Source organism: Berghia stephanieae, chromosome 8 (assembly GCF_034508935.2).
Source record: "Berghia stephanieae isolate SIO BIC M18660-M18661 chromosome 8, UCSD_Bste_1.3, whole genome shotgun sequence".
NCBI lineage: Eukaryota > Metazoa > Mollusca > Gastropoda > Nudibranchia > Aeolidiidae > Berghia > Berghia stephanieae.
The window spans coordinates 35,738,205-35,754,018 of record NC_088367.1 but is presented as its reverse complement, the minus strand read 5'-3'; the positions used below and the strand labels follow the sequence as shown (position 1 = coordinate 35,754,018).

The following is a 15,814-nucleotide window of genomic DNA, read 5'->3' as shown; positions in this document are numbered from 1 at the left end:
CAATCACTTAAAATTAGTAGATCCACATCTTGCGATAACCCTTCCATCCACTGATAAACTTCTTTTTCTTTGGTTTCATATGAATTAGCGCTGATTCCATGCAGTGTCGTAAACATTTGTTTGATTGGTCGGTAACAAAGCGATCTCATTGGAAGGGCTTTTTATTGGTTAAGAGTATGATGGTCAGGTATCAAGCACTGGTATCAACTGCCGATTATGTTACAACGATGTCGCTAAACACAGGTTTTACTAAATTGTATGTCACTATTTTGGTTTTTTAAAATACTATTACATATAGCAAAAAAAATCGGGACCAGAGGTCAATGTTGCTATCATATTCAAGGGTGTTGTTATCGAGAGGTTGCACTGTACAATAATTTTATTTCTCAAATATGCAACAAATTATGCAGTTTATTTGGGTCAGTTGTTTCAATTAAGAGAAAGAAGGTTTTCCAGTTCAAAGAGATAACTTATAATCGACCATGAACATTGTCTCCATCCACTTAACCCTATTTCAGTCCCCTCTTTAATATTCCTATTTCAGTAAATTGGGGTTTGTAAGCACCCCCTGACATTAAAGAAGCATTGGGTGGAATACTCCTATTTCAGCATATTGGGGTGCAAGTGCACCCCGAGACATTAAATAGAAATTTAATAGAATACTCCTATTTCAGCAATTGGGGTGCATGTGCACCCCCTCATTATTAAACAGGGTTTCACTGTACCTGAGAATGAGTAATGACAAATGATTATCTATTTCATATTACGTGATATTTGAAATACGTTTCCACAGATTTGTTTTTGATATTTCGCTAAAATAAATATAAAATGTTATGTCTGAACCTATAGAACATAATTTAATTCTCATTGTTTTATTCGGATTGTCAAATAGAGGAGGTGTCTTACAAATTCAGTGCACCCCATATGCAACAAATTCTACGAGACTGAATGTCAATGTTCGTTACAACACAGAGAAACAAATGGGGATTTCCAAAGTCTATCGTTGTATCCAAGGTTTGCTTGCAGTAATGAAAACTACAGCCTTGCACATGTTCCTCGTCCCTGCTACGTGCAGGACTGTAATTCTCATTTACGCTGAGTCTGGTGGGGTGATATAGTCTTAGCCAAGGACAAATGAATGATTATAAGTGTTTTTTCTCAAGTGCTGAAGACAGACCAGAAATAGGTGGAAAAAAATATTGGCGATGTGGCTCAATTGTAAGCTTGCAAGACGGCAGCAGCCTCTTATGGTTCTCACACTACTATGTTATGACGATCGATACAATCAGCAAAGTCCGGTCCATATTCGTGCACCGTCGCGAACCCGCCCGGTAGTATCGTCACAACACACCGTTTGATTAGATGCTCTGCTGTTTCGGGTTCTTGCCCACATCGGGTACATGTTGGACAGGTGGAAAGTCCCCACTGATGAAGCGCACTTGCTGTGAGGCAGCTCCTCGACCAAAGCCGATTCGCAGCCACCCAGTGTCTCCTCTTACTGGTATCAAAGCCTGGCAACTTCTCACCAAGTTTAGAGGAGTGTACGTCCCGTAACGGGGGTGCCGTCCATAATGCGCTTCAGAGGGGTATCCCCATTCCCTCTCTCTTTGATCTTAGCCAGTTTCCCGTAATCGTCTTCCTCCGGACATCGGGGGGCTGGATTGCTGCCATTATCGGGCCCCATTCTCTAGGCATTGTTGCCAGCGTTCCTAACACTATGTGCATTGACTTGCGAAGTTTTACATCCACTTTCTCAACGTTTCTGCTTCTACGCCACACTGGAGCGCAATACTCCGTAGTGGAATAGCATAGTGCCAGGCCGGATGTTCTCAGGAGTGCTTGGTTAGCACCCCAAGTCGATACCGCCAGCTTCCTCTGAAGACTGTTGCGTTTCTCTATCTTCCGGGCAACTCCTTCGAGATGCCCCTGATAGGTAAGACTGTGGTCCAGCATCACCCCTAAATATTTTGGATGCGGCTCATATGGGAGTGGCTGGTCCACATAGTGGTGGCATAGGTGGAATGCGGTGGCCACGGTTTTTGAAGTGTTCATCTTCAGGTACCACTTGTCGTAGTAGGATTTGAGTCTGGTGACGTCCTCGCTGAGTACGCTCTCAAGATGGGTCCACACTTTACTCTGAGTAACGAGTACCCAGTCATCCGCGTATCCCAGCCTCAGGGAGGAAGTGTTCGGCATATCGCTAATGTAAACGGTAAACAACATTGGCGCAAGTACCGATCCCCGAGGGACCCCATTCTTCAATTTCCTTACTTTACTTGTAGCGTCTCCCAGCGCGACGTGGAATTGTCTTTCCCCCAAGATCGAAGAGAACAACTTCAAGGTCTGTTTGCACCTTATGATCTTTGCAAGTTTGAGCATTAATCCTTCGCACCAGACCATATCGTACGCTGCTGATAGGTCTATAAATACAGCACCTGTTTGCTGTTTCCTATCAAACCCTTGCTCAATATGCTCTGTAAGGGCAATGACCTGTTCCGGGTGCACCTCCCTTCCCTGAAGCGCGCCTGCTCGGGTGGCAGGGCAGTGTCTAGGACCGGCCCCCATCGGTTTAATAGAACATGCTCCAACAATTTGTAAAGACAGCTCAGTAGAGATATGGGTCTGTAGCTGTCGGCCCACTTCGCCGGTTTCCCGGGCTTCAGGATGGCAACTATCTTTGCGTGCTTCCATTCTTGTGCAAGACGGTGGGTGCTGATCCAGACATGTCGGGTTTGAATCCCACCCTTCACTGAAATATATTATCTTCTCATTTCTGTTCTGTCTTCAAAAATTAACAAAAACACCTCTATTCATTAATTTATTTACAGTGCCACGAACTTATTTATATTTACCCAAGGACACTAAGCCTAGACACAAATTTTTGAGACAAGTTTGAGTTTCACAAATTGATGAGACGCTGTACAGCCTCGACCACAAACTATGGCCCTAATTGTTCAGGGATCAAGTTTAGGGAATCCTTTCGGTAAATACAAAAAGACCGTATACTGGTGGCAAATATTAAACAAATGGCCGAAGATATATGGCCCGTATATCATTTCGGTGCAGGTAAAATGATGCACAGGCCACCAGTCTATGGCCCATATCAGGCTAAGCAGAATGCTTTTGCGGCTAACTATATATTTTTTTAAAATCATGGTGTCAATAATAATGAAAAGCCCAAAAACGAAATTTAGGGTGGTTTGGATACGAAATGTCTATTCGTTCAAAACAGTAAAAATGGATGGCCCCCGGCCCGTATATCATTTTGCCCATGCTATAATATAGAGGCCGTAGATGGCCCATATATCCACTTTCGAATTATATAGAGACCATAGATGACCCATATATCTACTTCCTAAACGCATATATTCAATTTTAGTATGTAAATCATTTGGGGTGCATCTGCACCCCAAAGGCTGAAATAGGAGGTTTCCGGGTTTTTTCTCTTTGGTAGTTAAGACCTGCATATTCACCCCAATAGACTGAAATCTCAAAATTCCATTGCACCTGTTTGTAGTGGTCAAACTAATTACACCAGGTAAAAAAAAAATTACAGCTCATAGCAGGGGTCAAGTTAGGAAAAGTCACCAAAGTTGGAGGTTCTACGATAAAAACTGACGGTTTTATGAAAGAAAAACATAGGCCTGGGGTGTAAATTCACCCCAGGGACTGAAATAGGGTTAAGTTAAGGCAAGGTTGACTTTACCAATTTTTAAGGAAAACAAAGGGTAGCATATCAAAAAATATTCATGTATGAAATGATGGGCTCTGACTTTTACTGATAGACCATTCATAAAAAATCTCACCTCTGTGTTGATGTGAAACCTCTATAGCACACAGTAAAACTTCATTATATCTCCATGTTCGGGACCAGATGTGGTGGCATAAAAAATAGTTTGATCATTAATCTAATTTAGTCCAGATTTGTCTTCTGATAGGCGATACATGAAGTTGCAGGGGACTTATAGCAAGGTTTCACAGCAGAGCGAATTGCCAAATTAGCAAACTAAAAGGTTAATAACTGAACTGGATGAAGTCATTTGAATACTGAATACTTTTAACTTACCTTTATGGTAGCACTGTACATGCCATTGAAAGCTATCCATGTTTTGCCATAGTACATGTACTCTGCTCCAGCCTGTTCGTCTCTGACAATGGTCCCTCCTTTTTTCTGTGCAACACATATCTAAGAATTCAGGCACATAAAAATAGATGAATATCTGAATATTGTTATAAAGCAAAGTCTATTCTAAGACTATAATGTATTCCAAGATTCCCCTCGGCTAAGAATTTAAAAAGAAAAAAAAAAGTAAATCAGAATAACCCATCATAAAAACATCTGAACTTTCTTCTGATTTATCACATAATTCTTACTCAACAAAACTTTTATGTTGTGAAATTGTTATGACAATGAGAATTATTCTACCTGCACTGATCTTTTAGACATAGAAATAACAGTTTATATATCTTCTCTTTAATGTAACCACTAAAACATAATTAAGCCTGCATATCCCACACTAATTTTGTAAACCCTACCTAGCCAATGGACCTGTCTTTATTGTATTTTATTGTTCGTGATTGAGGTAGGGACACACTAAACATGGGCATCTGCCAACCTCACCGCATACCCGTTGTATTTTCATAAATGGACAACTTCATGGTTCTTGGTACCACCTTTTACAGAAGGGATACCAAAGGATTCAAATCATGTTCAGACAAAATAAGGCAATTGAAATAAAGTTGAGTCAGAATTGTTGAGAAAAATTCCAACGTTAAATATAGTGATAGCCTTTATTTTCATTTGTCTGTTATTAGCCTGAATATGATTTTATGTGCATGGTTACAGTGTTAACAATGGAAGAGAATATAATAATAATAATAATAATAATAATAATAATAATAATAATAATAATAATAATAATAATAATAATAATAATAATAATAATAATAATAATAATAATAATAATAATAATAAGCATATTTCTATAGCGCCTTGCATCTAAATCTCAAAGCGCTTTTTAAAAAAAGGACATTGTTTACTCAGGTAACAATAATGTTGCAAGTCCAAATCAACCAAAATATCAAAATAATTAAGAGCATAAAACAGGCATCAAAAACACCATCAATACAAAAGTCACATACAATACATTAAAATTCAATTATGTAAATATTTTCTGAAAAGATATGTTTCAGGGTTTGAAAATGTCTATTGAGCTTGAAAATCTCACAGATTGAGGGAGATCATTCCAAATTGTGGGTCTGAATTTCATAAGAAACCTATCGCCAAAATATTTAAGTTTAGTTTTAGGAGATGCTAACAATTTTACATCGTGGGATCTAATATTTCTTAGAGGTACATACGGTTGGAATAAGTGTTGAATGTAGAGAGGGACAGAAGACTCAAATACACCAAAGAAGACAAGGGCTATTTTGTATTCAATTCTAGCCCGGACTGGCAGCCAGTGGAGGGTTCGAAGCATGTCCTTTGTATCATCGTATTGAGATTTTCTCAGGACTAACCTAGCCGCACAATTCTGTACTCTCTGGAGCTTGTTTATTTTGTAATTAGGGAGGCCAGCGAGCAGTGAATTGCAGTAGTTGAAACGTGACAAGACTAAAGCAGAGACAATTATCTTCAAGGTGTTGAAAGGCAAAAACGACCTCATCTGTGATATTCTACGGAGCTCATAGTACATAATTTTCACAGTATTGAAACACCAACATTTTTAGCCTTTTCAGAAATAGAAATATCACAATCAGTTATAGGTAGTGTAGGAGTTGAAAAGTGGAGGGACTTTAATTTTTGCTGAGTTACTATCAAAACAACTTCAGTTTTGTCTAACAATAGCTTATTTTCTAGCATCCAAGTTTTGATGGAGTCACAACAATTGTCTAAATCACAGACAAGAGAGGAGAGATCATGAGGAGAGGCAGCTATTTATATAACTGCTTGTGGTCAGCATAAATGTGGTATCAAACAGAATGTGAGCGTATTACACTTCTTAATGGTAAAGAATATAGGCTATAAAGGATAGGGCTTAAAACCGAACCTTGCGAGACACTGTATTCTATATAGACATCGTTAGAAACTTTGCCATTTACACTCACTGCCTGGGACCTATTGGTGAGGTATGATTTAAACCACGAAAAAGCAGTACCAGAGATGTCAAAATCAGAATAAAGCCTATCACATTGGATTGAGTGATCTATTGTGTCAATTGACACAGATAGATCTAACCGCGTAAGGATAGATATATCACCATTATCACTTACTATAAGGTCATTCGCGATCTTCAAAAGGGCGGTTTCAGTGCTATGATGCTCACGGTAAGCTGACTGAAAAGACTCGATAGGATTATTTGAATCTAGATGATTCTTTAGCTGCTGTAGTACTACTTTTTTCAGGATTTTAAAAAGAAAAGGCAAATTAGAAACAGGGCGGTAATTTTTCAGATTTTCAGGGTCTAAATTATGCTTTTTTAAAAGAGGAGTGAAGATTGCTTTTTTGTAGCAATCTTGTACACCCCCCGACTGCAATGAGTATTACAGTAATAGGTTCTAAAACACAGTCAAGACATTTCATTAAAAGATTAGTTGGTATCGGGTCAAAGGGACACGATTTGGGTGGTGAGGCTAGGATAATTTCTTTCACTTCCATCAGATGATACATGATTAAAAATCTTAAAGTTAGGGATACGTTTTGGGAGTCAACCATAGTCCGAATTTTCCTCATCGATTTGAACAGCTGAATGAAGATCTAATTTGTTTCTTACAATTTTCTCTTTGAAAAATACTTGGAAAAAGCAGTTGGGAGGTTTACTTCAGGGATATCTTTTGGTAAATGGTTTTTATCAATTGTATTCCTCATTTCTTTAACTGTTTGAAAAAGAGCGTGTCTTTTTACATGTGGAAATTTTATCAGCAAAGTAAGTTTTCTGTTCGTTTGATATGGTCTCCTTGACTACGGTTGTCATATTGTGGGCTTATATATTATTAAATCAATGACAGAGTCAACAAACACGTCTTGTCTGCTTGAACATCTAAATAATAACCGTTTATTATTTCCACTTTTTAATCCACCCCATGTACTCGATTACTATAATATGATACTATAACCTAATTATGTGACATCTCCCCTTTTAAGTTAAAAATATAATATCTTGGTCTTGATCTTGTAATTTAATCCAAATGAATTCAGCCTACCTATCACACACATTCACGTATTATTCCTAGTATATGATTATCATTTAATGCCAATTCAAAACAGTCCATCAAATGCCGAATGTTCGAATTTATGAAGATTGTTCAGTTTTCTTGAGTCCCTAAGTCTGTTAGTCAGACAACTTAATTAATCTGCTAATCAGATCGGTTTGATAACCAAACCTACAGGCCATGTTTTATCTATTACAACATTAATATTAACACACATTTGCTGTTACTGTCGGTAACGAGCTGGTCTAATTATTCTTCTCCCACTTCGCGTGACGTATGGTTGGGATGTGTAATAGCATCATTGGCATTGTTGCCAACGTCTGTTACAGGACAATTGGCTTCACTCTCTTCCTCATTTCTGGGGGAAGGGTCGAGGTTGGAATTATAGCTGTTGTCGTCCCACTCCATTGTGTCGCCAGATGCAGTAGCTAAGGGCCTATTGTGCCTTGTAGGCATCATATGTCGACGATTTCTTCTCAAAACGGACGTGCCTGTGTCCACTGTGTACGATCTTGGTGTTGGTTGTACGTTTATAATACGACCTGGCGTTGTCCATCCTTTCCTGTCATCCAGTTTGATTAAAACTCGATCCTGTGGTTGCAATGGTGGTAAGTCTCTAGCACCATGTCTTCGGTCGAACTGTGTCTTGTGGCGAATTTGCTGATTTCGTCATTTTGTTGGACAATGTTCGGTCTAATGTGTTGAGGTAGCAGGTTGTCTGGTAAAACTGGAATTGTTGTTTTCAATTCTCGTCCCATGCTAAGCATAGATAGAGTAAAATGCGTCGACATGTGTTTTGAGTTTCTGTACGCAAGCAATGCAGTGAAAGGGTCTTTTTGACTTAATATTTTCTTTGGTATCTGTACAGCACGTTCTGCTTGTCCATTAGCTTGCGGGTAATGTGGCGAAGTAGTCTGATGCTTGAATCGCCATTCTCTCGAAAATTGCTTAAATTCTCTGCTGCTAAACTGCGGTCCATTGTCTGTGATCAGGATTTCAGGAATTCCGTGGCATGCAAAGAAACTTTTTAGCTTCAAAATTGTGGTGACGGAACTCTGGTTTGGCAGGTATCCAATTTCAACGTAGCGTGAATAATAGTCGATTAAGACAATGAATGTTTTATTCTTGTGGTAGAATAAATCTGCAGCTGCTTTTTGCCACACTCTCTCTGGTAGAGGTGTTGGCTTCAGTGTCTCCTTCCTGTTAGTCGGTCTTGCTTCTTCACATTGCTTACAATTTTCGATCATGCTTAGTATTTCCTTGTTGATGTTGGGCCACCACACTGATTGTCTTGCTAGTTCACGGCATTTATTGATTCCTTGGTGCCCCTCGTGTATTTGTTTCAGAACATCCTTTCTCATGCTTTGCGGGATAACAATGCGCTTATCTTTAACTACGAGACCTATACTCATGTGTACTCATGCTGCCTCTCTCTTCGTAGTACACATTATTTTTGTGTTTCGGCCAACCTTGTTCGATTAGTCCTTTCAGTTGGCTCATTTCACCTTCTTCTTCTGTCTTCTTTCTTATGACATCCAAGTCTGCATTCCACAGGTGTGTTTCAATGCTATTTGCATACGCATTAACATCCATTTCCAACGTTTTATCTTCAATCTGGAGTGGCTTTCTAGACAGAGTGTATGCCAAATGTAAGTCTTTCCCTGGTTTATAGATTGCAATAGGATTAAATCTCATGTCTCATCAGTAGCCGTTGACATCTCAGAGGTGTCCGATCAAGGTCTTTTGTATTTATGAGTGGTACGATTGGTTTGTGATCCGTCTCAAGTGTGAATGACTTCAAGCCTATTAAAAATCTGGAAAACATTTCACACGCCCATACAGCGGCTAACGTTTCCTTCTCTATTTGCGCATATCCTCTTTCTGTAGGAGAGCAGTTCGAGAGCAGTATGCGACTGGTCGTATTTCGTCTCCATGTTTTTGAAGTAGCGCTCCTCCCATTCCGTATGAGCTGCTATCGGCAGTGACAATAGTTGGTTTTAGAGGATCATAGAAAGCAAGCACTGGTGCATTCGTGATTATCGACTTGACTTTGTTAAGAGCCTCTACTTGTTGAAGTCCCCAGTACCATGTGGCAGTCTTCTTCAGCAAATCATATAAAGGTTTTAAGGTTGTCGATAAGTTCGGTAAGTGCCTTCCTAGGAAATTGATGATTCCCAGGATACTTTTAAGTTCCGATACATTCTTTGGATCACTTAATTCTTGTACTGCCCTGATTTTCTCATCATCAGGTGTCATGCCGTCTTTGTTTATATTTAATCCTAAAAAAATTATTTCTGTCCTCTTAAATTCGCATTTTTCTTTATTTAGTTTCAGCCCTGACTTTTCAATTTCTTTAAGAACTTCATGCAATCTTTTGTCATGTTCCTCTTCTGTGCGTCCAAAAATAATGACGTCATCAATAAAACAATCTGAGCCTTCACAGTCTTTTATAAGCTCTTTCATTTTTCTCTAAAAAATCTCACTTGCGCTGGTGATACAGACCTGCCACTTCACGAAAAAGGAAATCAGTATGACATTGTAAAAAAATCAGTATCTGGGGCAAAAAATCAGTATGAGACGTAAAATTAGAGGTCGAAGCATAAGAAACAATATTTATTAAGAAAACATAAGGCTTTAATAGCCTCCTTACCTTTTTGGTCGATCCCAAGTGTCACAATTTGACACTTGTCACTCAAACCCAAACTAACCAAAGCGTCACAACCTCCCCCCCCCCCCCCCCCCTTATTTTTCCCCAACACCCAAAATGACACGCACAACGCCAATCTGGCAATCGGACTACTAACTTATTTAAAGATGGTGGCACTTGGTAACGAGTCAGAAGCCAGGGACCGCGGTGGTTTACCAGTACAGCTCGCTGTCGCTTCACAAAGGAAATGAAAACTAAATAACGCGCCGTGTGTGTTTTCTATCTGTGTGAGGGCATCACAAAGAGGCTCGCTACGTCATGTGATCTATCGAGGTATCGCGGGACGGGTCAAAGTTCACGAGACTTGAAAATTTTAACGTGCAACGTAAAGCACAAAGTAAACGTAAAAGAGAGGGGTGGAGGGCTGCGGGCCCTTGGTCACTTGGTGAAATCGGTACGATCGGCATGCAGATCGGGAAATCGGTACGATCGGCAAGTAAATCGGGAAATCGGTAAATACGAAAAAAAGGTCTTGCAAATCGGTATGATACCGATTAATCGGTATGAACGGCAGGTCTGGTGATACCAAATGGTAAGACTTTGAAGTAATATCTGCCATAAGGTGTAATAAAAGTTGTTACTTTTGCGCTCGTTTCCTCTAAGGGTATTTGCCAGAATCCAGAGGCGCAATCAATTCGGCTAAAATACTTTGCTCCTGATAACTTGTGAGCAATGTCATCTACAGTAGGTAGTGTAAATCTTTCTCTTTTGACTGCTTTATTTAACTTAGTCAAATCGACGCAAAGTCGAATTTGATCACTTCCCGGTTTTGGAACAACAACAATGGGTGCACACCATTCCGTTGGTTCTGTAATTTCTTCAATTTTCCCCATGCTACTCATTCTTTCTAATTCCTTTTTCACTTTTTCCAATAATGGGATTGGTATACGCCTTGGTACAGTTGTTACATGCGGTACTGCATTATCATTTAACTCAATTTTTACGGGTTGTGTTTTCATTATCCCTGTGGCGGCGAAGACAGTTCTAGGAATTTGGATTGCGTTTATTCGGGTTACCAACTTAAGTCTTTCTGAATCCTCACGGCTCAAGAGGCAATGTGGACTTTCCGTGTCAACAACAAAAATTCTGAGATTGTAATGGTTGGTCTTGTACGTGACAGGCTGCACAAAGAATCCGATTGTATTTAATCTACCTGCGGGACTTTGCAATATATTATCAGTCTCGTGAAGTTTCTTTTCCAAGTTTAAGGTCTTGAAAATGTGTTTCGGCATAATTGATACGTCTGCCCCCGTGTCAATTTTGAAGTTGACAAGCTTGCCGTTGATTGATAATTTCACACTCCACGCAAGTTCACCTCTCTCCTTGTCGCGAACTGACCCTAAGAAGTTGTCCTCTTGTATTTCGGTATCGATACATGTCGCTCCGATATCCTTTGTATTTTTACATCTTCGTGCGAAATGATTTTTCTTTTTACACTTCAAACAAATTTTTCCATAAGCCGGACAAGCTCTCGCCTGATGAACCGCATCGTCCGCATAACATTGGCTCTCCCCTATCTCTTGTGGACGGAAAATTGTTTTTATTGTTTCTCTGAGTATTTTGATTTCTGAATACTCTTTGTCTCCTGCAATCTATTTGCGCGTTCATTGGCGGTGCTTCCCGATGCTTTTTCCGTAGGCTCATAGCCTCAACTTCTCTGGTTAAACATTCTGAGTTTTGTTGTTTAATTATTTCGTGGTTTCTCGAAATTTCAATGGCCTTTCCAAGGGTTAAGTCTTCTTTCAATTGAAGCTTTTCACATAGATGTTTATCTTGAATTCCTATGACCAATCTGTCTCTTATTTGCGTGTTTCTGTCATTGAAGTTACAGTGTTCTGATAATTCATACAGCGACCTAACAAATTCTTCAATGGATTCGTTGTCCTGTTGATTTCTCTTGTGGAATTTAGCTCTTTCAAAAATAACATTTATCTTTGGGATGAAATATTCCTCAAATTTAGCAAGAACGATATCGTAGTCATCCTCTTCTCTCTTCGTTTTCAAATGTAAAAGACTTGAAAATCTTTTCTGCCTCTTGTCCCATTGCGTAGATCAAGGTAGAGACTTGTACTATCCCCTCATCTTTATTTAATTTCGTTGCTAGTCGAAATCTAGAAAAACGCTCTTTCCAATCCTGCCATGCAGGCTTTTGAAAATTAAGTTCATCTGGCGGGTTAAACTTAGGCATCCTTTAAATAGTTGTGACCTATTTAACCTCGTATGAAGCTGGGACGGGTATGACAAGTATTGAATTAAAAAATATATATTTATCTAATACAAATTACTTAACTGTATAAATATTCCTCTAATGAATGGTAATTCATTTGGGAATAACGTTCACTTCTGACACCATGTCATATTGTGGGCTTATATATTATTAAATTAATGACAGAGTCAACAAACACGTCTTGTCTGCTTGAACATCTAAATAATAACCGTTTATTATTTCCACTTTTTAATCCACCCCATGTACTCGATTACTATAATATGATACTATAACCTAATTATGTGACAACGGTAACTTGATCTTTACAAAGTTGACGATCTTCGTCTGGGACTTTTGCCATCGCCCTTCAGCTGCTTTATGGCATCTTTTTGCAACCATGATTTTGTTTGTCATTCATGGAGCAGTTTGTCATCTGGTCACCTTTCTTGTGCGTAATGGTGCATGATGGTCGAGCAATTTGCGCAGTGTGGCATTATAGGTATCAGCTGTAAGTTGTGATCCAAGAATCGCTAGCTTTGTTTCTACACTGCTGGAGAATTCTTCAGTTTTTATTGATTTTATGTTACGGGACGTAACAAGCAACTTTACTTTGGGTGATTTCGATTTATGTTGAACATAAAGATGAAGTGGTTGATTATGATATTATCATGTACGGTTAAATTGTAGATAGGGCAAGGTGTAGTGTTTGTTGCAACCCAATCTAAAATATGGCCTTTGTTATAGGTGGGAGTTGAAACAATCTGTAAAAGATTATGGTTGGCTAAAAGATTCCTCATACGCTTTGAATATGGGTCAGCTGAATCAAAATGTAGATTAAAATCACGTAAAATTATAAGACGATCAGTAAAAGAAATATATAATTCTATAAGGTCTTCCACATCTGGAAGCCTGCATGTGTTATTTTATTCTTTTGATGGTGGTGGATGGTATAAACATAAAAACACAATGTTAAAAGCTGTGATCTTTGTGCATTCGAAAGATTTGAAGGTGTTCATAGTTTCCGATTTTATTTTAATAGAATTATTATAAATTGCACAAATTCCACCGTCATATCCTGATGTCCTTGGATGTGATAGGATGTTAAAATTAACAAGCTTTAATTCATGTAAGATTACATCATCTCCAATCTCTTCTAGCCACGTTTCAGTAATAAAAATGATGTCACCATTAGAGTCACAAATTAAATCATTGATTTGTAAGGACTTGTTTCCAACCGACTGAGAATTAAAATACATTATGTTTAATGAATTATGAGCTGATGGTGATGTGACGAAGGATGATGATGGAAATGGTGATGACTCTGACAATAATGGTAGAGGTGGTGGTGACACTGGTGGTGATGGTGGTGATGACATTGGTGGTGATAGTGGTCGTGACATTGGTGGTGATGACAATATCGATGATGGCAGCAACAATAGTGGTGGTGGTGTTGATGATAAAGATAATGACAATGATGATAATGGTGGTGGTGATGCTGACAATAGCGACGTCGACTGCGAGGATGGTGATGGTGGTGGTGGTAACCATAACGATGACGACAGCAATGAATACGTCAGCAATGATGATGGTGGTGATGCTGCCGATAGCGCCATGCCGACAACGAAAGTTGCAGTGATATCATTGTTGCTGGGGGTCTTGGCGGTGAGTGGGGAAAGGTGGTCTATGACCAATATGAACAGGTATCATTCTCTGTTTACATATGCAGTCGTGGGTGATCAAAACAATCATTGTTAAAAAATTATGGTTCAGTGTTGTTTGTATACATTGACGAGATATCTAAGGGCTAAAAATAACAGATTTTTATAAACAGGGCTAGAAACATCAATAGTGTGTCTATGTCTAAAAGTCTTGATTTCACGACCCACTGGTGATTAAAGTTCTACCTGTACTAGCTGTCACAGTACACTGACAATACTGACAAGGTGACTGTTAAGGTGAACTTGAATTAATATCTAAGAAAAACGTTTGAGTTACCTCAAAATAAGATTTAAAATACCGATTTTCTATAATATCACAAATTGAACTATTAAAAAATCACAATATTCACATAGATTAAAAGTCCAGATCAGAGAGTGTTATCTCAAAATGGTTGACACAAGAAACTGTATAGCGAAATATTGATCAACTAGAGACAGAGTAGTACATCCCTGTGGTAGGTGATTTGAAAATTGAGATTTCAAAACATCAACATGACATTCTAAACTCAATTGTTCCTAAATTAGATGATTGGATCCGGAATAAAGGATTCTGGACTGAAATCTATTCAAAAAATAAGAAGAAAAAAAGCATGTCCCCATCTCACTTCTCTGCATTAGACAGACAGAGCTTAAACTTAAATCTAAACATTTATTTTAACTCATTTTCATATTTAGAAATCCTTTCCCCCCAAGATCTCATAATTTTAGACATTTTCCTTTTGAACTCACATCCTGGAACATATAGTATCCTCTCTCACGAGTTACAGGACCAGGAGCACCAAGACCTATAGCAGGGGCATGGACATCATGGGAGGAAGCATTGGCCAACTCCCAAGTACGGGCATAGGTTGGAAATCCAATCAACATCTTGCTTGGGGACATGCCAAGGGAGAGATAGAGGTCCACAAGACCAGCCTGGATGATAAATCAAGATCCATTTTATAGTTTAATACTTCTTAAAGTCATACAAAAAGGTGATAAGAGTATTTTGAGGTTTTTATTTTTATATTTTTTCAACCAGGGTCTCCATCTATCTTTGGAGGTCCAGATAGCACTAGCCTCATAAGTAGAGGGAGCATTTGAGATTTTTGTTTTCTCTGACCCCCCTTCCACCCAGCAATGATTGGATAGCTGGGTTTATTAGATCTGCGGAGGGTACTTGTGATTGACGAGCATCCTATCCCAAGGGTAGCAAATAGTTGCTACTGCCAATTTGATGTCACAAAAGCTAAAATATTCTGGATTTATGGGCCTCATGGCTTTATATAATTGCTGTTCTTTTCATTTGTATTCAAATTTAAGATTTTACCAATGAAAACTACCACCGTAATGGACATACTGATAAAATAAAATGCTCACAAAGACAATGGATATAACAGCTTAAAAAAACAAAACAATGGAAGGGTGAGATCAAAACATATTTCCCAAATTGATTCAATAATGAAAAAAATTGGCAAGAGGTAGTGCGGATAGTGATAGATAACTCCAAGAACATAAAAGACACCTTTGTTTTGGAAATATTTTCAAGAATCTCTCTGGTTGCATGTGATGTGTGATTTAGAATGAGGCAACCTTTAGATGATATGACAACACTTTTCCAGTTAAGAGCTGAAGATGGTTGTGTCTCGCGAGGACATTTAAAACTGGGTTTAATCAGAGATGATTAATAGAGATAATCTACTCCAGTTTTTTGCCCTCTTTATGGAGAGATATAATTTTTTTATTACGTCCCCTGGATTTCGCAAGGTAGTCGTGTCATTTTCAACAGGAATGGTTTACCTCATATAGTGTTTTTGCCTATCACTGAGAGTATCAGTATTCATTTTCAGATGTGAAATTGTGCTGATGATGTGGTGGTAGTGTTTGTTGTAGTGGTGTTAGTGATGATGATGTGGTGTTGGTGGTTGCTGTGATGGTAGAGTAGTAGCACTGATGATGATGACGTGGCAGTGGTAAATGTGGTTGTAGTGA

General features: G+C 38.7%; 1 protein-coding gene across 1 annotated transcript in view; it reads right to left on the bottom strand.

Moving 5' to 3' along the window:
- The window catches only part of LOC144978580 (chitotriosidase-1-like), a 92,923-nt gene that overhangs the window by 13,548 nt on the left and 63,561 nt on the right, over window positions 1-15,814 (bottom strand). Inside the window, exons 7-8 of the mRNA XM_078924845.1 lie at window positions 14,573-14,758; window positions 4,067-4,186 (exon numbers count right to left, since the gene is read on the bottom strand). Of these exons, the coding sequence (XP_078780971.1) occupies window positions 4,067-4,186; window positions 14,573-14,758 (306 nt within the window). The remainder of the gene's footprint in view (window positions 1-4,066; window positions 4,187-14,572; window positions 14,759-15,814) is intronic.